This window comes from Hyalella azteca, unplaced genomic scaffold, assembly GCF_000764305.2.
Source record: "Hyalella azteca isolate HAZT.00-mixed unplaced genomic scaffold, Hazt_2.0.2 contig6127, whole genome shotgun sequence".
NCBI lineage: Eukaryota > Metazoa > Arthropoda > Malacostraca > Amphipoda > Hyalellidae > Hyalella > Hyalella azteca.
In genome coordinates, this window is record NW_025936295.1 from 946,626 (window position 1) to 973,705 (window position 27,080).

Sequence of the window (27,080 nt, forward strand, 5' to 3'; positions counted from 1 at the left end):
TAAGGAAGGACTGACGAAAATTGTTCTTGAAATCGAAAAATGTGTTCTTAATGGCAATTTATTCCCAAGTGAATAGTAAATAAAAAACGTCTAAAGGAAAAGATGGCAAGGGCGTCCGGAAAGTAGCAGGGAACAAGGCTGAGGAACGCGGACGGTGACGTGAGCTGGACGACATAGAGAGAACCTTTTAAAATTATTGCCTTCGTGACAGCCTTTGTAGGATACGGGAGGATACGGCAGAATACGCCAGGATACGGCAGAATACGTCTGGGTACGTCAAGATACGACAGGATACGGCAGAATACGCAAGGATACGATAGAATTCGTCAGGATATGTCAAGATACGGCAGGATACGGCAGGATACGATAAAATACGTCAGGATACGACAAGATACGGCAGGATACCACAGAATACGTCAAGATACGGTGGGATACGGCATTTTAGGGCAAGATGTTTCAGGATTTGTAATGTACGACAGAATCCGTCACGATTCGTTAGAATATGGCACTATATAGAGTGGAAATTCCAGAATACGTAAGAATAAGGCAGAATACGGAGGAATACGTCAGGATACGTAGAGATACGGCAGAATACGGCAGGATGGCTTGGGAAAGCCTCATCGTCGCTGCCTCACAAGAGCGCCATGCTTATGAGAAATTGTCAGTAGCACGACTGCAGCACTCATAATATCAGTTCATGCCTAATGAGGTGCTACTGAGGCAGCGCTCTCTGTCACGTTATGAGGCATGCGAGGCATGCCACATGATATTTTCATTTTGAATTAATATATATCCAACAAATATAACATTCACATTATGGTACCTAGATGTTTAAGGTCCAAGTTTTGAAATTTTTATTTACTCGTTTGGTTAGTGGATTATATCCTAATTTTTTTCTTCAACATGATGGAATTGAAATAAATTATGAGATTTCAAGAATAAATACGTTTTTGCTTGTACTTCGTAGTACTTCAATTAATGTTGTCCGCTTAATTCAATTTGAATGAAATTAATTTGTCGGTTTACTTTATCCTGTACATGAAACGTAAGTTCACGTGACAGTGACAATTGCCTTACTGACTGGACCGTGAGTGGCAAAGGGTGAGTGGTCGCGAGAGGGAGAGATTGGCCACAGAGGAAGGGTGAGTGGCATGGAGGTAGAGGGTGAGTAGTCTAGAGAAGAGGGTGGATTGCCTAGATAGGAAGGGAGACAGATATATAGGTAATAAGAGAGAGTGGTCTAGAGAGGGAGAGAGATTGGCCACAGAGGAGGGGTGAGTGGCATGCAGGTAGGGGGTGAGTGGTGTAGAGAAGAAGAGGGTGGATTACCTAGATAGGAAGAGAGACAGATATATAGGTAATAAGAGAGAGTAATCTAGAGAGGGAGAGATTGGCCACAGAGGAAGGGTGAGTGGCATGCAGGTAGAGGGTGAGTGAGTCTATAGAGAAGAAAAGGGTGGATTGCCTAGATAGGAAGGGAGAGAGACATATAGGTAATAAGAGAGAGTGGTCTAGAGAGGGAGAGATTAGCCACAGAGGAAGGGTGAGTGGCATGGAGGTAGAGGGAGATAGAAGATTTTGCTAGAGGATGTGGCTAGGAGATTTTGCTAGAGGATGTGGCTAGAGGATGTGGCTAGAGGATGTGGCTAGGAGATTTTGCTAGAGGATGTGGCTAGAAGATGTGGCCAGAGGATGTTGCTAGAAGATGTGGCTATGAAAAAGTGGCTAGAAGATGTGTCTAGAGGATGTGGCTAGAAGATGTGTCTAGAGGATGTGGTTTGAAGATTTTGCTGGAGGATGTGGCTAGAAGATGTGGCTTGACGATGTGGCTAGACGAAGTGGCTAGAAGATGTGACCAGAAAATGTGGCTAGAAGATGTGACTGCATCGTCGTGGCCAGTATGGCTTTTCCCGCAGCTCTTCAGCACCAAATGTTGAACAATGATATTTTTACTGCACCTAATAATGCTGCAAATACGAAGGCTTCCTTAACGATGTTCTGGAGTGATGTGAGGAGTGATATACTGGGTTGGCTTTTTTGGTCGTTTGATATATTAAATTCTGTGAAATTTTTTATGGCCCCTAATGCTGTAAATGTGACGAGGCAGCCATATGTTTTTCTGTAACCTTTTACTAAAAAAATATTCGACGAAGAATTTCTCGTGGCTTCTATAGTTGAAGACGTGACAATACGCGACTTTTTTTACCACTCATTAATAAAATTTTTTTGCTAAGTTGTATCTTTGACTTCTTCCACACGTCTTTACTACTCTATGTTTAACTACCGCAATGATTTTTTGCCTTCAATTAAATAAATAGAGAGCTTTTTTCCTTAATTTGATGCATAGATTAATTCTGTTTATGGGATTACTTTTGCTGATGCAGTGTCATAATATATTTTTTTGGAAGGAAATAAGTTAGATTCAGAAATATATGCAGGATTAGCCATATTGCATGTAGTAATTTCCTTTCACTCTCTTCTATAGCGGCCAAATTGATTATTGATTGCCTTCATCTGAGGTATACTTTCTAGCGACATGTTATTACCGTGAAATAAAACTGTCGCGACAGCGTTTCAATAAGTAATTATAATTCATCACCAGACTTATAATTAATCAGCACTCATTTTTCAAAACTGATAATGAATTTCCTGCTTTAGGATTCTCAAGTATAACTGCCGGGAACAATCGATCAAATAACGGAACATTTTCTGCACCAAAGATTTTTTGTGCATCCAAATCACTCGGTTGAGGTCCACACACCAGGAACTAGGCACATCGAGGAGCACTTAAGGTCAGGATGAAACGAGGGTCGCGTTTGAAATTGCAAACATGTGGACTCCATAAGTCACGACGACCATCAAAATTATATGCGACGTCTACAGCAGGTCCGTAGGAGGTCCATAAGAGTTCCAAAGGATCTCTATGGGCTCTAAATGAGCTTATAGAGAGAACGTTGCGAGTGCGGTGACTGCTCTGCCGCGTGTCTCCAGCGCAGCGACTTAAACTTCAAACCTCGACTTGAAGTTGCGATCACAAAAGCGGAAATGGAAGGAAACGATCGCAGGAGAGAGGCCTAGAGGGGACCTAAGAGCGGGGAAGGACATGAGGGTCGGAAAAAGGGGACTAAAGTTCGGGAGGGGGGATTGGAAGGCTCTATAGGCACGAGAGAACAATAATGAATCTGATGAAATGAAACTCAGAGGTGAGATCGGGAACACGAATGCGAGGGTAAGAAGATCGGAATAAATGCATACGTATTAAAATAAGAAGAACTCAGATTGAAAGGGAGGTGATACAGGAAGAAACAGCGATCAATTGACGGGAAAAATTGCGCTGGCAACCTACGTCACGAAGGAATATGAGGGGAGAACGGTGCAGAGGATGTTAGACAAGGAATATGTAAAGAATAGATTGTAGAGCGGAAGAAAACAATAAAAGAAAGTTTTATTGTTATAAAGAGAAATTAGAGCTTGTGTGAATTTTAATCTATTCTGTTTGTAGAGATGGATAGTGAAATAAATCATTATTAAAAACATGCAACGCACGATTAGGTTTTAATCACGAAATGGAAAATTGCAAATTTTTGCCTATTATGTCTGTGGGTAAGGATAAGGAAGGACCGACGAAAATTGTTTTTGAACTCGAAAAACTTGTTCCTAAAGGGCAATTTATTTCCAAGTGAACAGTAAATAAAACACGTCTACAGAAAAAAGACGGCAATGGCGTCCGAAAAGTAGCAGGGAACAGGGCTGAGGAACGCGGCCGGTGACGTGAGCTGGACGACGCAGAGAGAACCTTTTAAAATTATTGCCTTCGTGACAGCCTTTGTCAGGATACGCGAGGATACGGCAGAATACGTCTGGATACGTCAAGAATACACCAGGATACGGCAGAATAAGTCTGGGTACGTCAAGATACGGCAGGGACCGGCAGAATACGCTATGATATGATATGATAGAATATGACAGGATCCGGCAAAATGCGCCAGGATACGATGAAAAACATCAGGATTCGATATAATACGACAGGAAACGACAGGATACGGCAGGATACCACAGAATACGTCTGGATACGTTAAGAAACGACAAGATGCGGTAGAATACGTCAAGATACGGTGGGATACGACAAGATACGGTAGAATACGTCAAGATACGGCAGGATACGGCAGGATGCGGCTGAATACGTCAGGATACGGCATTTTAGGGCAAGATGTTTCAGGATTTGTAATGTTCGACAGAATCCGTCATGATTCGTTAGAAAATGGCACTATATAAAGTGGAAATTCCAGAATACGTAAGGATACGGCAGAATACGGAGGAATACGCCAGGATACGTCAGGATACGGAGGAATACGTGAGGATACGTAACGATACGGCAGGATACGGCAGGATGGCTTGAGAAAGCCTCATCGTCGCTTCCTCATAAGAGCGCCATGCTTATGAGAAATTGGCAGTAGCACGACGGCAGCACTCACAATACCAGCTCATGCCTAATGAGGTGCTACTGAGGCAGCGCTCTCTGTCACGTTATGAGGCATGCGAGGCATGCCACATGATATTTTCAGTTTGAATTAATATATATCCAACAAATATAACATTCACATTATGGTACCTAGATGTTTAAGATCCAAGTTTCGAAATTTTCATTTACTCGTTAGGTTAGTGGATTATTTCCTAATTTTTTTCTTCAACATGATGGAATTGAAATAAATTATGACATTTCAGGCTTTGCATACACTTTTGCTTATACTTTGTAGTACTTCAATTAATGTTGCCCGCATGATTTAATTTGAATGAAATTAATTTGTCTTTACTTTGCCCTGTCCATGGAACGTAAGTTAATGCGGCAGTGAACATTGCCTTACTGACTGGACCATGAGTGGCAGAGGGTGAGTGGTCGCGAGAGGGAGAGATTGGCCACAGAGGAAAGGTGAGTGGCATGGAGGTAGAGGGTGAGTAGTCTAGAGAAGAGGGTGGATTGCCTAAATAGGAAGAGGAAGATATATAGGTAATAAGAGAGAGTGGTCTAGAGAGGGAGAGATTGGCCACAGAGGAAGGGTGAGTGGCATGGAGGTAGAGGGAGAGTAGTCTAGAAGAGAAGAGGGTGGATTGCCTAGATAGGAAGAGAAAGAGACATATAGGTAATAAGAGAGAGTGGTCTAGAGAGGGGGAGATTAGCCACAGAGGAAGGGTGAGTGGCATGGAGGTAGAGGGTGAGTAGTCTATAGAGAAGAAGAGGGTTGATTGCCTAGATAGGAAGGGAGAGAGACATATAGGTAATAAGAGAGAGTGGTCTAGAGAGGGAGAGTGGGTGGCTTATTGAGGGAGAGTGATATTGGTCATGAGGTATAGCGTGAATTAAGGATCTGGAGTGGGAGCGTTAGTGGCTAAGAGAGGCAGCGGGGGCTGCTTATAGAGCGTATGGAGGGAGTGTGATCGGCCTTGAGGTATAGAGTGAGGAGTGTAGAGAGGGAGCGTGAGGCAGAGGGATAGTGAAGCAGTTAGAGCGTGAGGCGGAGAGAGTGAATGGGTAGTGTGAAGCAGAGCGAGAGGGTAAGGGTAATGTGAGGCAGAGGGAGTGTATGGGTAGTGTGAGGCAGAGGGAGTGTATATATGGGTAGTGTGAGGCAGAGGGAGTGTATGGGTAGTGTGAGGCAGAGGGAGTGTATGTGTAGTGTGAGGCAGAGGGAGGGTAAGGGTAATGTGAGGGGAGAGTGACGACGGCTAAGCTCAGAAGTGTGCAATAAAGAGTATCTCATGTCATGCCTCTTCTAACAGGTGTGGTGTCTAAGCTGAAGTCTTCCAAAGAAATGATTCGCCACATTTTTTAAATTTCTTAGAAAATTAACATAATAAATAGCTTGCATATTTTGTAATTTTAGTCTAAAATGCAGACTACGTAACGATTTTCAGTTAAAACATTACTTGCATGCCGTTTTAGTGTTGTATTCGCGTGTTTATTTGTGCCAAAATTCTTAAATTTCGTTGATTTCCTTCATTTATTCTACATTTATCATACCTCTTGTTCTTTGCTAAATAATGAAGTTGTCTGTTTCAGCATTTAAAAATTTAGTGTTCATTTCACACACATCAAGTAGCAACTTCGCTTTTAAACACTATTTCTACACCCGCCTTTAACACACAAGTTCCTTCAGCTGCGATTTAAGTAATAAGCTTCGTTCGTCAGCCGTTCTCTTTAAGTAGCTGTTACTTTCACCTGCCGTTAAATTGCCCGTTGCTTAAGCTGCCGTTAAGTCGCCCGTTGCTTGAGCTGCCGTTAAGTCGCCCGTTGCTTAAGCTGCCGTTAGGTCACCTAGTGCTTTTTTCCTGCAATCTGTTCATTGAGCTGCCGTTAAGTCGCCCGTTACTTGAGCTGCCGTTAATGCTTAGTCGCCCGTTCCTTGAGCTGCGTTAAGTCGCCCGTTGCTTGAGCTGCCGTTAAGTCGCCAGTTGCTTGAGCTGCCGTTAAGTCGCCCGTTGCATTCGACTGCCGTTAAGTCGCCCGTTGCTTTCGACCGCCGCTTAGTCGCCCGTTGCTTTCGACCGCCGCTTAGTCGCCCGTTCCTTGAGCTGCGTTAAGTCCCCAGGAATTATCGACCCCTCAAGCGGAAGAGTCAAAACCAAGACGCAGGCCGCTTGTTCACGGCACACACAATTTTACTCGCCCGCTCGTTATGACTTATTTTGGCAGGTCGCAGCTCTAGAGGCTACATTCGACGCTGATTTTGATCCTTACGCCGGTTTATTATAAGGGTCATTCTAGTGGCGCAAGATCGGAGCTATCGGGCGCGGCTTGGGAAAGCGTTCGACCGCCCATTTTTGAGAGGGAAGAAGAGGGGCGGTGGCAATAAAGAGCAGCGGCAGGAGCAACGCGGTCTGCAGTACATAATTAAGAGCAGGGATATTAAGAGTATCAGGAGTTACGGTAATAGCTGTGTGTGCAGGTCAGTAGCATTAGAAACTTTAACACAATCAGCGGTCCAACCTCTTGTATCAAGGTCCGCAGCGGTGCCAGTAGTGGTTTCAGTATAGCTTAATTACTCCGACAAAATATTGAGCAACAACATGGCTCCGATAAAATGACAACGGCTACGAATCTTATGACTTTCTGCCTCGAAAATAAATTTCATCATTATCATTGAAATGCTCATGACACGACAATTTAAGAATGAGATATGTAGAAAATAGGAGGACGCAATTTGAGCTGGCAAAAATTTTTAATGATTAAATTCATTGATTTAGAGATATAGTCAATAAGTCGTTCATCATTCAACTGTTTATGTGACCCTGCTAATTTCAGGTACGAAGGCCGAATTTAAGGCCATCTTTCAAACAATATAAAGCCCAGAAAAATTCGCCGAGATTGTCGCCCCGTGGGAGTGAAGCCATTGGCTTACTGCGACCATAACATGGCGGAAGCTCCCGTAGAGTGGCGCGAGGGGAGCTTTGTCTCGACGCCAGCGATTCCCTTGACCAATTTGCTACGGCTGCTGAGGGCCACGGTGGCATATTATTGGGCCTTCATGAGCACCAGCCTACAGCATGAATTGTGGGCCCAGGCCCTGCATTATTGGGCCTTCATGAGCACCAGCACACTGCATGAATTGTGGGCCCAGGCCCCTGCATTATTGGGCCTTCATGAGCAACATCATGTACGATCAAAACGGCTATGATCAAGTAATGGCTACGATCAAGTAATGGCTACGATCAAGTAATGGCTACGATCAAGTATATGGCAATAAAGATCACATTAACGGTACTCATTGCAATCGAGTACAGTAGCAGCACGACGTTTTTTAAATTCACATACATTACATAGAATTAGAAAAATAATCGAGAATGAAGGGTTGCATGCAAGTTTTACACATGTTAATGAAAATAATTGTGTTAATTGCGTTAGTAAAACATTGCATGTTGCATGGTTATCGTTAAAATAATACATTTATGTATCTAAAATTTATGAGTGCCGTAATATATCAAAAGTGTCGCCAATTGGAAAATATGATTGTTAGCCTATTAATTGCAATGAATAATGCACATATTGAATAAAATATTGAATCAATTTGAATTAAATATTGGTTAAAATAAAAAAATATCTTGATAAACGAAACACTCACTTACTTGTTGACTCAGTCGTATATTCCTGTCATGGAAGACTCACTAATTTCAACTGCTTTTTTCATTGTGGAGTTTGTAACGTTCTTTTAGTATTTCTCAACTCGTAAAATTTATTTTTTCACTCAATCGGACTTCATGTTTTAACTATATGTTGCAGTAGCGAGTGATAACTCGGTAGTAAAGAGTGATAATTATATGCACAGAGTTATCTAATTATCTAAAGAGCAATATATATTGTAGCACTATTATAATTCACATATTTCTTTAATATGGTGTTGTCCTAGAGTATAATTTTCCAACGGTTGGCCTTCAATTAATGATCTCCTGAAAGGTATGACTATTCCTTCATATTTTACCCACTCAATGTCCTGGATCACATCACTCACCTTCAACATTATTATTTAATTCTAGTACTTATACAAGCATTAAGGTGCTGCTCATTGAACTCCAGGATTGCTCCATGCCCCGGAGTGCTGCCAATTGAACTCCAGGTTGCTCCATGCCCTGGAGTGCTATCCATTTAACCCCAGGTTAACCCTATGCCCTGGAGTGCTACACATAGATCTCCAGACTCACTCCATGTACTGGAGAAGTTGTCTTACCTGGAGAGGATCTTGGAGACGCAGCCATGTGATACGCGCAGCTGGCGCGAGATATCGCAGGGACGCACGCCGTTATGCGCGAGCTCGACTATGCGCTGACGCACCATGTCCGGCAGCGGCCGACCGTTCACGAAGACCCCACCAAGCTGGTTGACACCTCCGTGACCTGCTGGGACAAGTCGGGCTTGAGGATTTGGGACTTGAGGACATGATTGTTGTAAATATTTTAGGACGCTGTCCTTATGTCTTTCCATTGAGGTTGTTGACCTTAGGACGCTGTCCTTATGTCTTTCCATTGAGGTCGTTGACCTAGCGTCTGAGGTATTGAGACTTGAGGACATGATTGTTGTAAATATTTTAGGATGCTGTCCTTATGTCTTTCCATTGAGGTCGTTGACCTAGCGTCTGAGGTATTGAGACTTGAGGACATGATTGTTGTAAATATTTTAAGACGCTGTACTTATGTCTTTCCATTGAGGTTGTCGACCTAGCGTCTGAGGTATTGAGACTTGAGGACATGATTGTTGTAAATATTTTTGGATGCTGTCCTTATGTCTTTCCATTGAGGTTGTCGACTTAGTGTCTGAGGTGATGATATTGAGACTTGAGGTCATGATTGTTGTAAATATTTTAGGACGCTGTACTTATGTCTTTCCATTGAGGTTGTCGACCTAGCGTCTGAGGTGATGATATTGAGACTTGGGGACATGATTGTTGTTATGATTTTAGGACGCTGTCCTTATATGTCTTTCCATTGAGGTTGTTGATGTTGATCTAGCGTCTGAGGTATTGAGACTTGAGGACATGATTGTTGGAAATATTTTAGGACGCTGTCCTTATACGTCTTTCCATTTGCATGAGGTTGTCGATCTAGCGTCTGAGGTGATGATATTGAGACTTGAGGACATGATTGTTGTAAATATTTTGGGATTTGAATGATTTTACGGGACACGTGGGGCTGTGTGACTTTGCTCGGTGGGGATTTGGGACAGTGTGACTTACGGCGTTAGGACTTTTTGCATTGAGAGGGGAACATGACTTGTCGGGATTATCTGGGGTTTAGGACTTGGGTGGGTGTAGACTTGAGGGTTGGTGGGGAGGGTGCGATTTAAGGACGTGATGGTCATTGTGACTTTAGGACTTCGGGGTAACGTGACGTGACGGGAGTTTTGGACAACAAAGAGAAGTTTTAACTATATGACTGGTGTTATATGCCTCTAGGGTGGAGAGGAGCAGGTAAGTTTTTAAGACTGGTGAGCGGTTATGACTTTAGGACTGGTGAGCGGTTATGACTTTAGGACTGGTGGGCGGTTATGACTTTAGGACTGGTGGGCGGTTATGAATTTGACTGGTGAGCGGGTATGACTTTAGGGTTGATGAGCGGTTGACTTTGGGACTGTGGGGAGATATTATCCTGTAAGAATATGAGAAGTTTTGACGTGATTGTGGTGAACGATTCAAGCGACCCAGAAGAGTAACGGCACGCACCAACGAGGGGCCGATAATAAAAATTATTGTCACGACATGAAATCGCTTTGCGCAGCTAATAAAATATATTGTTACGCACAAGTTATAAAAAAATTATATCAAGTCAAATAAAAGAACGTTCAACAAAATAACAGCATGTAAGAAGCAAAAATATAAGAATACAAATAAAATACGAAACAATCATAATAAGTAAAATAGAATGCAAGAATCATGATGACATGAAAATCAATAAAAGAAGACTAAATTAAATTGGGTTGGTAGTAGAATCTAATGTAGAATTGAAAAGTATTAAAAGAAATTGTAGATGTAGGAGAGGCAGGTGTGTGGAAACCATACATGTAGGAAAGTTTGAGGCGATGTGAAAGGAAAAGGAAGATAGTAAAGGTAGCAGGATAAGGAGTTGAAGGGAAGGAAGGGGAGGATTGAAGTACATGTAAGAGTTGTAGGTTATTTAGGAGGAGTATAAGTCATGGCAGGTGTAGAATAGGCATGGGTGGAGTATGAGGTATAGGAGGTGTAGGAAGCATAGGAGGCATAGGAGGCATAGGAGATGTAGGAGGCACAAGAGGTGTAGGAGGTATAGAAGGTATAGGAGGTATAGGAGGTGTAGGAGGCGCAGGAGGTGTAGGAGGAATAGTGGAGTAGTAGGTGTAGGAGATATAGGAGGTATAGGAGGTANCCTAATACATCACTATTTATGCCGATGTGCAGTTAATACATCACTATTTATGCCGCTGTGCAGTTAATACATCACTATTTATGCCGATGTGCACCTAATACATCACTATTTATGCCGATGTGCACTTAATACATCACTATTTATGCCGATGTGCTCTTAATACTTCACTATTTATGCCGATGTGCTCTTAATACTTCACTATTTATGCCGCTGTGCAGTTAATACATCACTATTTATGCCGCTGCGCAGTTAATACATAATACATCACTATTTATGCCGCTGCGCAGCTAATACATCACTATTTATGCCGCTGCACAGTTAATACATCACTATTTATGCCGATATGCAGTTACTACGCAATATCACATGAAAATGCCTTATTTCATCCTGTAAATTCACTGAACGATTACAGTTGTTCAAACTGTGAAACGAAGTAATTAATATCTGTGAACAGAGATCTTACCGGGATAGATAAAAATAATTTGAATCAATATATTTTTCGGTCGACTTCGGTCCTGTACCAGGGCATGAAATTCTGAATTTCAATTAAACATCCCGAAAAGAATGACTCCAAGTGCAGCGATAGATTTGAAATTTTTTTGGTGGCTGGTTATGGAATTTTTATTTGATTGCCAGTTTTTATCGTGATTGTCTGGTTCGATAATTTTATAGTGATTGCAGGGTTCGGCAATATGATCGTAATTACTATGCTCGAAACTTTGACTGTGAATGCAATTTCAACTATTTGATCGTGATTGTTATGTTCGACGATTTGGTCGTGATTGTTATGTTCGAAAATTCGATCGTGATTGTTATATATTCGATAATTTGATCGTGATTGTTATGTTCAACTATTTGATCGTGATTGTTATGTTCGAATATAAAACTTCTATCTCGAAAGTTATTTTAAATTTACAGACAGCAATAAAGGCCAAATTAGGTGAAGTTTAATTATTTGTGGTTTTCATTTAGTAATCATGAAATTACTGAAATTCAGTGTAATCAGTCAGCAATTATGCACACTCCATGAGCATGAATTCTGACTAAACAATAAAGCATTAAATTAAAAACTCAGCATAAGGTAAATCACATGAAATGCATTTAGGTTCAGAAGATTGAAGATAGTTCGCTAAATTTGCATAAGTCGACGCCGTCCCGAAGTCGCTGACACTCAGTTTAGTTCAGCGCCGAGAGCGGACGTCAGCGGGTTCCTTGACGGATAGTTGGGGATGCTCGTTGCGGTGTCGGTCTTGGCTAATGAAAGGCAAGGGCTTAAAGTGACACCTCGACTAGCTCGTCAAGACGCCATGCGACAACTCAAGCGTCAAGTCGACTCATGAGCAGTGCGCTAAACACAGACTTGCGAGACCGACGGTGTAGTTGCAGCAAGCAATTACGACCTCGGTCGTGGCTTGCACTGCGCTCCTACTTCTGAACTGCGCTCGCTCTAAACATGGCCGTATTTCTACGGGAATAAATCGATGCAGGTGGTAATTTTATTCTCATAAATGCTCTGCAGCTGGACGTAATTTTCAAACGACTTTTCTTTGCAAAAAAATTATGCACATTAACAAACCTTCTATGGCGCCTGATAAATGGACTTTTTGTCTCTGGTTCATGAAGGTAATTGTTACAAAAACTGTTTTTTTTCTAATTTTGTACACTTTAAAAAAATGTACTGAGATTAGATTCTTTGTTGTTGATTTCTAACTCACCTTTTCGAAGAGTATCGAAGTGATATTTACTATACACAGATTTCAGCTTCAAAATCTAAGTGCTTTAAGTGTCACGACGATCTCAGTCCTATATGGGAAGTAGAAAATACTCAATAGGTATTTATAGGTCAGTGGTCTATAAATGACAGAGAGCTCCTCATGTATTTAAGATTTAATTACTCTCTACGAAGTAACGAATATCTATAGAAATATTTGTAATCTCTAATTTTTTATTAATAGAATGTAAGGACCAAAACAGCTCCAATGAAAGTAAAAAATGAAAAAACTAAAAAAATGCCAGTAGCATAATAGGAAACTGAAATGAAATTTGTTTCAAATAAAAGTTCCGTTGCTGTAACAAGTTTGAGTCCACGATGACTACGAGGCGTGAAGAGTTGTACACGGAGTTAACTTCCGGGCTTTGGCTCTCGATATTCCAAGGGGCAGCTTCCGAGGCTTGCAGGGTCAGCGGCTCCGGCGACGTCGGCGGGGACGTACTGCAACATTTGTCGGAAGTGACACGGCAGCTTGAATTATTCCTTACACGGACTAATTTTTCAACACTTTCCGCGTCAATTCACCTACTCATCCACGAATGAGTTGCAAGAAAAATGTTATCCATGATAAATTTCAAGACTCGTTTGATTTGTGGTCCCCCGGTAAGCATTTTACTGTTTAGTTCATCTCTCACACGAAGAAATTTCAAGAGAATATGAATTTTGTGGTTATTGAAATAAATTATTGGTCAATGCTCATTTTATTTTACCGTTATCTACCGAGGGCATATTATTTGGTAAGAATAATACTGTGCACTTATTAATGATATGTACGCAACGGCTTAATCACATTATTTCTAGTGCCGATGCATGAACGAGTTTCTGTCAAATGTCATACTTTCCGCGGGCGGTTTCCTCAAAGATTTCATGACGTAAAATTATAATGCTACGCAAGATATTGGACACATGTCATATCATACCAAATGCCCTTAGCTAATTTGGATAATTTTGAAACTGAAGAGTTCATACGAACGCGAAATTCGCTTTTGTTTAAGTTTCATGATTTATGGAAGCCATTGTAAGATGAGTAGAGAAGGCGGCCATCAGTTAGGCTGTCATTTACCGAGTACAGATGCAGGCAAAGCATGGTTTTGCCTGCTCGTGATGCGCTCCATCGAAACAAAAATAAATTCCCTCTCGTTCCTTCACAAAGCAGCTCAGTTCGTGGCCAGCGTAGCGCGCAGCCCTCGCCGAAAATGTGCGACGCAGACGCTGCGGTAGCTGCGCTATGTTCTGCGCGGCGCAAGCACAAGCTCTTATCTCAAAGTTCTCTCTAAGAACTTGTGTCATAAGTTCTGTTATGCTTGAAGCATGACGTAATTGTTCTTAATCGACCGTTAAACTTGCAGTTATAGAGCAAGATCTCCAAATAAATTTAAATAAATAATGAAGTCGTTATAAATGTTATGGCCTTGTTCTGCGAAATGAGCTAGAAATCACCCGTGTGGCCTTAGTACAGTCGATGTACAGTTAATAGTACAGTTTTAAAATCTCATTAATATTATTTAACCGTAAAGTTACTTAAAATTAGGTATATTTAATGGAGGCCCCTCTGGTAGCACGTGGACAGCGAGACTGCGCTGCAGGATCTGAAGAGCGGAATTCGGACTTGAAGGCCAATACACAAAAGCGGATTAGCGCGACTTCCGGACCGTCGGACGTGCTTCCGAGAGTCTTGGCATTCTCAGCATTACGATGATGTATCATGCGTGGGGATAAACAAGGTCATTTCGGGAATCTAGCAAACGAAAATGAAGTATTATAACAAAAATGTGTCGTAAACGTTCCTGAGATAAACAGGTCAATGCTAAAAAAACAAATGGCTCAAGTCCGTGGAGAAATATTTTAGGACGGACTACTCTAAATCGTCAATCTTTGGCCTAATTGGGTAGGATGTCTTATGTACAAAATACAAGATTGTGTGAAAGTGAGAAAAATTGGTTCACTAGAGACATTGCAAGGGCATACCCTGTCTCTTATACACATCTAGATGTGTATAAGAGACAGGATGCACTCTCATAGCCAAGGACGAGAACAGAGTGGACGAAGTGATTGGTCCTTTTGACCAGTCAGGATGACCCACCCAATGGCAAAAAGTGCATCACTATTTGGACAAAGTTCCAATCATTTCCATGAGTGAAATTGATTTTTTCGGAGATGTTAGATCGGTGGTGGACGCGCTAGTGATTAGCGTGTGCTAGAACAACCTGGAACGTGTATCAAATTATTGTAACCTTAACATTTGGTGATCTCAAAACTGTAGAACTCAAATAAAACAATGAGATATGTTTACTTTTTAGCGCATTTTCTCATTTATGGAAAAAATGCACTATTGTGCTCGCCATGTCCGTCCGTCCGTCTGTCTGTCTGTCCGTCCGTCTGTCCGTCAAGTTTTCGTCGACGAGAAAATACGCTCTCTGTCACTCACTGCAGTGAGTACTGAGTTATATTTTTTCTGATATGAAGAAGACAATCTCACATATGCTTATAACTTATACTTATATGCATACGTATCCTTTCAAAAGAGGCCTTGACCGATCGATGAGGCAAGTGTCCGATTTTTCAGACAGTCGAGCGAGGCTTTTACTAACCAATTCGATGAAATTTTCTGCAGTTGCCCCCACCATTCACTTCTTTTAAATGAAGCGCATCTTAGATCAATCCTCAATCTGAGGATTTCCTTAAAGAAGAGTTAAGTACTAAAATCTAAAGTTCTCTTGTTCAAATTTTTGGAGTTACGCTCTAACCTTCACTAATCTGTTATATGATTGTCCGTATCACCGTTTCATTGGGTATCACGCACTATACTGTATAGTTACCCAAAAAACGTGTCGGGTGCAAAACATGTTTTGTTTTAGTTTGCGAACATGGGGGCGTTTTTCAATTTGACAGATGAAATGAATGAATTAATTTATAAGTCGAGTTGAATTCCATAACATTCGTTATAGCTTCGAAAAATAGGATTTTTTCTCATAAACTATGTCAAAGAAGATATTTTTTATATTGCTTGACATTTCTGAAAATACAATGTAAGTGATAATAGTTGATGTTGAAGTGCCCTATACAGACTCGTATATGTATTATACACTAAATTGATTTATTTTTTCATTATTTTTACTTCTATGATACACTACTCATTTAAATATCAAAGCATTCATGAGTTGTTTTGCATTATATGATATTTCTCATTTAGATCGATCATTTATTTTTTATTTATTTATCATTTTTTAGATCGATCTTTAACAAGTGAAATCGACCCGGTAGTGTTTTTTCAAGTATTTGTAGGATACGGAAGATTTTAAATATATGTAGAGGATAATTCGATATTTTATTTCATATTTTTTGTACGAGTTTCAGCGTCTATGAGCTTCAAAAGCTTTCCGTTTACTCTTAAATGATGTGTAGTGTAGTGTAAAATTATAAACTAAATTACAGCAAGACGTCATCGTTGTTAATTTCGTCACACATACGCACATATATTAAGTCTGAGCAGGATTCATTGCATTTGGAAATTTGAGTGAAGGAAGTCGAATGCATTTATCTATTATATTCACAATATTCAAATACGCTTGATTGACTGATATTCTCATCATGAAGTAATAAAGCCGTCTAAGACATCAGTAAATTAAGACCACTAAATTCGTGTAATTAGCCACTTCCTATGCATTCGAGTTGACTTGAAAGGTGGATTTAATGTTTCTTATAATATAAGCAACATTATCCATGCATATACAGGAATACCAATCAAATCATATTTATTTATTTAAGTATAATTCATGTACCATGCTACAGAATATCAAAACGGTATCGTTCAAAGAAAAGAAAAAACGGTATCGCCCAACTGTGGAAAATACGTACGAGTCCCGAGCATTCCAGGCGGTCCCGGTCTGGAAAGGGTGGCCAGAGCGGCACACTTCTCCGCCCTGCTACCCCGCGCCATTATTGCCAGATTAAATCATCACTTCGAGACCATAAGCTCGAGAGCCACACGCCTATTAATTGATAATTAACTGCAACTGCTTATTAATCTGGTGATTAGCTGTAGTTTCAACGATTGTTGTTTTTGTGGAGAATTTTTGAAGACATCAGTAAAGGAAATAAATTTGTTAAATGTGCGATGAAGAAGTGTTATATATATATATATATATATATATATATATATATATATAACATGCATTGATCGTCGAAAGCTGTTGAATTTCACGTGTTTGACTTGCTCAAATTTGCGGAAACGGATAACGAAGCTGGAACATCTAAGTACATATAATTGAGTTTATTCCATGGCAATCAATGACGTTTTCTATACATTTTTCCAAGTGGTATGCGACTTTTCTCTTTTTATTATTTTCTTAGAAAAATTAGTGTTTCTGGAACAATGTTTCGTTTGTATTAAATTACTTTTATCTTAATAGACGAATGTCGTCCTTAAATTGCATTTACAATTATTAATTAGAGTTGATTTAATTAATTTAGAATTATTAACTTAAATTGATTAAATAAATAGCGAAGGGTCATGAGTAAAAGCCAGAAAACATTTGGCAAAATGGAGCGATAATATTTATCCAGAAACAAAATTATTCACTCTAATGACACGCGATAATTCGCTGATGATTAAACGTGAGGGGTAAAGTCTGGGGTAAAGTCAGACGCGTGGACTTCCTGCGACCTAATGAGGACATTGTGGACACTCCCGACCACTCGCCAGCCCTCACCGACCACTCACCGACCCTCGAGGCAAACAAAGACATTACCCTCTTGTTATTTCCCTCAGATTGAAAGTTATATCGGACACCAATAATTGATCAATGGTTTCAATAAGGGTTTGCATTGGACTAAAGATTGGAATCCTACGAAGATTCGATGTATCCTATCATTGATATCTATCCTTCGTTCGACAATTATCTTGCCACCATTTCATGCAATTCTTACATATTACCTTATATTGAAAAAAATTGGCCATAGCATCTTTTAAATAATTCGCGATAGTTTTATTGCATGTCTCCGTAGTTTGACGTCCTTAATACACTTAACAATTGTGTGAGATCACCAAAATTAATCTAGCCGTTCCCCAAATTTTGGACAAACTTCCTTAACGAATAAAATTTTTCGTGGATGGAACGGAAGACCAAAAATGAAATGTAAATATTTTCAGAGAGCCATGCGTACGGTAATTAAGACATGTAAACTTTATCATAAATTTGGAGCAAATCATGCGACGGTACTTAGTGCAACTTAAGAAATGATTGTTTTGGCACGACTATAAGGATTATATATAGCAGTGATGCTGTGGCTGGCCGTTTAGATGCCTTGGAAACCTCTCAGGGTTTCAGTTAACATATATGAGCTTACCATTACTTTCAAAATAATATCTCATTTCAAGTTTTAAAATCGAGAGCAATGTTTTTTTTTGCAGAAATGATTGAACTTTCTTATAGAAACATCATATATAGACAATCATGCACTGTCCAAGACATGAAGCCACTGTTGAAGCCACGTGTATCTACATATGAAAACATTCAAGGAGCGGTACCTAATGAAAAATAGAGAGCCATAAAGCCACATAAGGCGCCATATACGAAGCCACACACAGAGCCACACAGAGACACACGGAGCCACACGGAGCCACACACGGAGCCACACAAGCCCTCATTGGCGACATCGTTTTGCCATTTGCTGGCAGCCGCTCGACGGAGTTAGTGTGCGCTTCACTGCGGCCCAGGCTGCCAGTAAAGGCAGGCCGGGCTGCCAGTAACGGCCAGTAACGGCAGGCCAGGCTGCCAGTAACGGCCAGTAACGGCAGGCCAGGATGCCAGTAACGGCCAGTAACGGCAGGCCAGGCTGCCAGGAACGGCCAGTAACGGCAGGGGAGGCTGCCAGGAACGGCCAGTAACGGCAGGCCAGGCTGCCAGCAACGGCCAGTAACGGCAGGGGAGGCTGCCAGTAACGGCCAGTAACGGCAGACCAGGCTGCCAGTAACGGCAGGCCAGGCTGCTGTAACATCTTCTATAATTAATGGCGAATGCAGCTTTCATCACGTCAGTTTAACGGATATATTTGGTCAATATAATTCGAACGTGATAGCGTAGTGACGACAGTTATCGTCATTAAGCCTAAGTTATGTCTTTGTCTATGAATGCATTTTTCGTCGTCAATGCTATTCGTACCTGGAATGCCTGACAAAAACAGCTGCAGTCAAGAGACAAAGGGTTAAACCCAGCCGGAGGAAATCAGAAACAAGACCCCGAGTAGCACAAAGTCCCACACTCGTGTTTGTATGTTAGAATTTCCTTCATATGATCCGCAAACAATAAATGCTCATGAAGATTGTCTCCGTATTGCATCCAAAACAATACATCCAATATGAGTAACATATCCTGCATGTAATTTGCAAGCAATAAATGCTTGCGAACCAAACCTACAGAATCCATCCGGAGCAATACATCCAATATGAGTAACACATGCTATGGTAACATGGTAACATGATTATGGAAACAGCGAGTATGGAAGGTCGATGGTCTACTAACTCAGATTTCTAACAACGATCAACTAATACGCATTCTGGCATTTTAAATTTGCGAAGAGATTAAAATATGCGAAGATATTTAACAGCAATGCCGCTGCACTTGAATGTTTCACGAATTGTCATATTTCTAATAATTAACGGTCGTATTTTTATAGCCTTTCCCAGAAAAAAGGAAGGTAACCAACACAAGCCAGCCGTACGGGAAAGAAGACATTTCTAAATTAATTCATAGCAGCTAGAGTAACTAATGGCTGGTAATTAGAGTTCTCCCTCTGTGTCCATATGTTAGGTGCACCAATGTAGCCTTAATTGTTACTATAAGAGAAATTAGTTCGTATTCCGATGTACTGTAAAGCTCGTGGGCAAAATTGAATATCACACAAAATTTACGAATTAGCAGAGACATTAACGCTGCACAGACATTAACGAATTAACATTAACGTTGCACAGACATTAACGAATTAACGATAACGCTACACAGATATTAACGAATTGACGATAACGCTACATATACATTAACGAGTTAACGTTAACGCTGCACAGACATTAACGAATTAACGTTATACAACGATGCACCTACATTAACGAATTAACGTTAACGCTACACAGACATTATTAACGAATTTACATTATGCATTATTATGCTGTGAATGAGCAATGATTAGTACATAATCATAACTATTTCAACAGAGAATTCAAAAGCCAAGAAAATCACGCAAAGATTCATAATATCTTCATGTCAAACCTCCTTCTCCACAAATTGTAACTCTGCTTGTGAACATTACCCTTTGCTGCGTCTTTTATTCGTACATTTAGGCTTTGATATTAACTCTGTAAATTTTGGTTGAGCCCAAAACCGGTCGTTTTGCATAAGGCTCAAGCTGTTCAAAAAAGCAAGACGCAGGAATTAACAGCTATACATTTTAATTAAATAAGTGGGATATCAAAAATTTGCCCATTCTTTGAAACGATGGATAAAGAATATTAAAAATATGCTTGCCGAATATATTAAAATTGTTTCAGAATAATGATAATGTAATGAAATTTATGAATTAATACTGTATATGTAAGCAAGCTTATACCTCCTGTATATCAACATGATTCAACGCTATATTTAACGAATTTAAAAAAAAGACTCAAACCCCATTTTGCGTATTTAAGTGCAAACTAACTACTTCAACTACTTATCTGTGGTAACCATGTAATTATCTCCAGAACCATCGCGTGGATATCTACAGTAAAATTTTGCACCAAAATCCCTTGAAATAAATTCTTAATAACAATGATGTCAGCACCAAAACTCGCCAGTATTGTTCCGAAATCAGCACGGGCTCAGTTCATTTTTAAAAACCCACTCTGGTCACAATTTTTAGACCTTATTTGAGCAGAATTTTCCAGGTTAGCTCGAGGTGCTTTATGTATATGCGATATGGTCTTATATATAGTATATATATAGTATATATAGATAAGTTGTAGAGGCGCTAGAAGCATCAACATAATTGAGCGTAGGGCGAGCATGCGAGCCTAAACACGCACACTTTGTCTTATTATGTGTGACTGTAGGAATACACATAACATGATCACACACGCACACTTTGTCTTATTATGTGTGACTGTAGGAATAATCAGCACGAGCTCAGTTCATTTTTAAAAACACACTCTGGTCATAATTTTTAGACCTTATTTGACTAAAATTTTCCAGGCTAGCTCGAGGTGCTTTATGTATATGCGATATGGTCTTATATATAGTATATATATAGTATATATAGATAAGTTGTAGAGGCGCTAGAAGCATCAACATAATTGAGCGTAGGGCGAGCATGCGAGCCTAACACGCACACTTTGTCTTGTTATGTGTGACTGCAGGAATATACATATAACATGATCACACACACGCAGACTTTGTCTTATTATGTGTGACTGTAGGAATATACATATAACATGATCACACACGCACACTTTGTCTTGTAATGTGTGACTGCGTAGGATATACATATACACACACTTTTATACGCCACTTTTTTATTGTTGACTGTATGGATAAAATGTAACACACATATTAACCATGCACACAGACGCTGTTTTCGCGTATAGACGACGGATAAAGCAATAATCAAATATGATATTTTGTTATGAATAAATGATTATAAGTATTATTAATCATGATATATGTATTGCGATGAGCGTACAGTGCCATGAGTGTATTCGGTAACACAGTATACACGCAGTACAGTAACACAGTATACACGCAGTACAGTAACACATTATACACGCAGTACAGTAACACAGTATACACGCAATCTTCGTCGCAATTCACATGCACAATAGAGAAGCATCGTATGTAAAAATGCTAAGAAAATTTCGTTAAAATCTCAGAGGTCAAAATAAAAAAAAAATTTTATTTGAAGATCTAAAAATACTTATTCAACGTACTGAAATGCTTCATGGTAAGCGTTAAGGATTTCCGTTGAGATACGAGAATAAAAAATATGTATAAGGCCAAAATAAGTTTAAATTTGACTGGTTATTTTACAGCATTAATTTGAAACGTAAAGGAGGAGCTGAGTGTTGAAGGCAAGATCCATTAAAATGAATAATTTTCAAGCACAACTCATTTTTGGTTTTCTAAATAAAAGTTTTAAGAATTTATAGAGAAATAATAAAATGTTGACCAAAGAACTAAATAATAATGAGTGAAAAGCGCTGAAATATTCATCAGTTTAAATTTTATATTGTATATCGAATTTATTCAAGGATTGAGTTTTTTGGTCTCATCTAATGATGGAAAAGGAAAACCGAATTAGTGTCTTTATTTGTCCTAATTTCACAGTATATATTGAAGCTGTAGGAATTGCTATTCTCCCGACAATCTCAAGCGAAATGTCTTAATTAAATATGAAGCTAGCTATCACATCCATCGCTTCTATTTTGAACATATGGAATGCTTAACATATTTTGCCACCGTGGGCAATGGCTGTAACATTACAGTTTATTCGATATATTTGTTCACTTGGAAACAAATTATATGAGGCCTCTATTGAGTATTTTAGTGGCTTAATTGTTATTGGTAAAATTCGATATTATATCAACTTTTGATATTGATAGAAGTGATAATTAAACCCCTTTAATTCCATTGTTCCTAGCTCCATGCGTTTTAGATGGCTTAACATAATTTTTAAACCACATCAGCATTTGACGATGTTTTTTTAATGATAATTATAGCTACGATTCAATAAAAGATATAAGACTTTCGATAACTTATAATCAATAATTTCCCTCAATTATTGAAAAGAAAAATAATCCCTCAAGCAGGTAGGCTGATTAGATTTTCCTATTCATAGTGAGGCTGATTTTTTGCATCAAATTAGTATTTTCAGATGAATTATTGAAGACATGAATGTCCTCGGGTTATAAACCCGAGGACATTTTGAGGCGAAAGTGCTGTGCAGGATACTATATATTGACTCATGGTGAAGAGCCATGTGACTCATGACAATTAATGAAATGCAGACATTCGTAACACATTCACGCCTGCCCACAAATAATGTCGTGGTAATTGGTCAATGGCAATACCTGCCTGCATGCAGGTCATATTCGCCGATGTACTTTCAAATTATGTAAAAAATTTTATCTGCGGAAGATGCTTGAAACAGCTTAACAAGTTATGTGCTCAAATGAGGGCTCTATAAACAAGAAACATTGAAAGGATTTTGAGCATGTTACTCACATGTGTAGTACTCCATCATATTGCTGCCGTAGCGCGTATAGCCGATTGCAGCCAAATCCATAGCGTTGGGACCTCGAAGGCCGAAGATTCCAAAATTCGAATCCAGGATGTCGGTGAAGCCTGAGCCTTGGCCCCGACCACCAACAGATTTGAGGACCGTCGAACCAACAATTTAGGCACTAATAACACGACTCATATTTCTATATTAATCAAAACCTTTTGAAAATAAATACGATAAATGATGATTATTATACCCCTGCATGAATTTTCAACAATATCTGTCCACTAAAACAGAAGAAGGACTCGAGTAGCGTCATGCACTGCAGTGTAAGCCTGACTGAAGAACACCAGTCTCCTTCACCGAAAATAACTTTGACCGAACTCTGGTAACACAACAATTCTGAACACCTTCGATGTCTGCGCTAGCCAACTCGTGCTCAGCGAGACTGAAGAAGATTTTGTCTAAGTTGTCGTGTAACGTTGATGACGATGTTAGCACTAAGGCCACTTATAGGTGGCCAAACATAATACATGAGTGGCCGTCTATGGAGCTGGGGATTTATTATGAATTTCAGGTGACACGGAGGTGGCTTTTTGATCATCTATGAAACACCATCAAAAATTAAAAAGTACCTGTGCTATGGTAATTTTAAATATTCATATATTATTAGATCACTTGATTGATGAAACAGTAACTTAACAAAAAAGTACAAACAAATAAAGTGACATAAAAATTCACCATGTCTCTGTGTTAGAAGTTTCGGGTTTCAGTTAAATGATCAGATTTAAAATCCGAAAATTTCCGAATCCTATATAATCCTATAAAATCCTATGTATATAAATCGTAAAATCCCGTATAAGTATACGGCCATTAAATGGGCTCAACCGGAATTTACCGAGTTGATGTCAAAGCCTAAATATACGAATAAAAGACGCAGCAAAGCGAAATGTTTACAAGCAGATTTAAAATTTAATGTAGATAAGGAGGTTTGTATGAAGACAATGAATCTTTGCGTTATCTTCTTGATTTTAAATTCTTTGTTGAAATAGTGAAGATTTTATACTTATCATTGCTTATACATCAGCATGGTAATTAATGCATCAAACGGTAAATAATACTCGTAAATTTTATGCGATGCCGAGAATATAGAATAAAATTTCAGTAATTCGTTTTGATAGAAAACATTAAAACAGGTCAAGTAAAATTGATGATGTGAAATCGTTGAAGTATATGAAATCAATATTCAAAATCATTACACGCTTAATTTTATATATATTTATTACTTTTCCTTAATTATGCACTCATAAAAAAGTAAATGTTGGAAACTTAGAAAAAGAACCCGAAGGTCTTACTTGCTTATGACACATTTAAACAGTTAATTATGCAAATTTCAACACATGCATGCATGTGTTCCATGTATTTGAATTATCTCTTATGATACAAGAGTTCAAATTTATAAAAAGTTAAACGCTAGAAAATGTTAGTTCTTCCTTTCTTTGGTGGTTAAGTGCGTCCTTTTCTTGAATTTTATTTGAACCGTGGGATTATGAAAAATGTTAATATTAAAGTATAATTTACTTACAATTATAAACGTTTGAAAGTGATTCATAAAGTGAAATTTTAATAGCTACTTTACGTGTATATTCATTTATATGTACTTACATTTAGAAACTATAGTCTCGTGAAGTTTACTTATTTTTTTTTAGTTTGTAAGAAATTTCTAAAAAAAGTTTGATCACTTCAAGATACCGAGTGCCTATCAATGAGATCACTTGATTGACATATAGATACTTTGTTTTTGACTGGTTCTAGTGAAAAATACAGCTTCGTTTGCTCAATTCCAAAGCAGGCATGCTCGATTAGATACTTGTTATACCATCATAATGAGACATTATGGACCTTTATGCTGATTTTCTGCTTACAAACCATGACTAAATGTTCTTTACCCGCTGTAAAAAATACAACAGAGACATGACTCTGAAAATCTAATAAATGACAGCGACTGAAATGTTCCTATCATTAATCTCATAATAGATCTTTGTTCTACCTATCATCCCTCTGTTATAAATCTTTCTTGGAATCTACGTTTTAATGAAAAAAATACATTTTCAGACAATGCGCTAAACAAAGAATCTTGTATACAACGGAGGTGGTCGCCTGGTAAAAAACAATCGTTAGCAGGTGACCGCGGGTAAATAACAGTCAAATGTGAATTTTTTGCGACCATCCCATGCATAATTCTTTCAAATAAACCTAAATACCTGACTTAGGAAAAATGAATGGGTCAAATTGTCCATAATAGTGATGCACTTTCATAGCGACGAAGGACGAGCACAGAGTGCATGCATGGACGAAGTGATTTGTCCTTTTGCCGAGTCAAAGCGGGTCAGGATGACTCACCCACTGGCAAAAAGTGCATCACTATTTGGACAAAATTCCAATCACTTCCATGAGTGAAGTTGATTTTTTCGGAGATGTTGGATCGGTGGCGGACACGCTATAGGGATTATATAGCAGCGTGTGCTAGAACAACCTGGAACGCGTATCGTATTATTGTAACCTAAACATTTGGTGATCTCACAACTGTAGAACTCAAATAAAACACTGAGAAATGTTTTTTTCTGATATGAAGAAGACAATCTCACACATACTTATAATAAACTGCATGCGTATGTATAGGTATCCTTTCAAAAGAGGCCTTGGCCGATCGATGAGGCAAGTGCTCCGATTTTTCTGACAGTCGAGCGAGGCCTTTTATATATATACTAACCAATTCGATGAAATTCTCTGCAGTTGACCCCACCATTCACTTCTTTTAAATGAACGGCAAAGCGCATCTTAGATCAATCCCCAATCTGCGGATTTCCTTAAAAAGAAGAGTTAACTACTAAAATCTAAAGTTCTCTTATTCAAATTTTCGGAGTTACGCTCTAACCTTCACTAATCTTTAAGATTGCCCATATCACCGTTTCATTGGGTACACGCACTAAATAGTTATAAAAAACGTGTCGGGTGCAAAATATAATGTTTTAGGTTGCGAAAATGGGTGCGTTTTTCAATTTGATAGATGAAATGAATGGATTAATTTATAAGCCGAGTTGAATTCCATACCATCCGTTATAGCTTCGAAAAATACTATTTTTTCTCATAAACTATGTCAAAGAAGATATTTTTTATAATGCTCAACATTTTTGAAAAAATACAATGTAAGTGATAATAGTTGATGTTGAAGTGCCCTAGACTCGTATTGTATTATAGACTAAATTGATTTATTTTTTCATTATTTTTACTTCTATGATACACTACTTAATTAAATATCAAAGCATTTCATGAGTTGTGTTACATTATAATGATATTTATCATTGTTAGATCGATCTTCCGACTAGTGAAATCGACCCTGTATTGTTTTTTCAAGTATTTGATGGATTCGGAATATTTAAAATAAAAATTAATTACATATTTTATTTCATATTTTTTGTACGAGTTTCAGCGTCTACGAGCTTCAAAGCTTTACGTTTACTCTTAAATGATGTGTAGTGTAGCGTAAAATTATAAACTAAATTACAGCAAGAAGTCATCCTTGTTAGTTTCGCACATCTTGCCAATCACATATATTAAGTCTGAGCAGGATTCATTGCATTTGGAAATTTGATTGAAGGAAGTCGAATGCATTTATCTATTATATTCACAATATTCTAATACACTTGATTGACTGATATTCTCACCATGAAGTAATAAAGCCGTCTAAGGCATCAGTAAATTAAGACATCACCAAATTCGTGTAAATAGCCACTTCCTATGCATTCGATTTGACTTGAAAGGTGGATTCAATGTTTCTTATAATATAAGCAACATTATCCATGCATATACAGGAATACCAATCAAATCATATTTATTTATTTAAGTATAATTCATTTACCACGCCACAGAATATCAAAACAGTACCATTCAAAGAAAAAATAATCGCCCAACTGTGGAAAATACGTACGAATTTATCACCAATTTAGAGTAACGTACGCAGCTCGTATAGACACCGGCGATGTCACTCCGCAGTTAAGTTGATCATCTCGGTTGCGTTGCCAGAACTGACCTTGTCGCGCATTGCCTGCGCTTGAAATGGCCTAAAGTAACACAAGCCGCCCACAAAATACTCCAGAGTTTATTTCACTCA

General features: G+C 38.9%; 1 protein-coding gene across 1 annotated transcript in view; it reads right to left on the reverse strand.

Moving 5' to 3' along the window:
• Window positions 1-23,104, reverse strand: part of LOC108669018 (paired box protein Pax-2-B) — a 61,217-nt gene extending 38,113 nt beyond the window's left edge. Inside the window, exons 1-2 of the mRNA XM_047880746.1 lie at window positions 22,909-23,104; window positions 8,721-8,886 (exon numbers count right to left, since the gene is read on the reverse strand). Coding sequence (XP_047736702.1) covers window positions 8,721-8,886; window positions 22,909-22,969 — 227 coding nt within the window. The 5' untranslated portion in view covers window positions 22,970-23,104. The remainder of the gene's footprint in view (window positions 1-8,720; window positions 8,887-22,908) is intronic.
• Window positions 23,105-27,080: the final 3,976 nt, after the last annotated feature.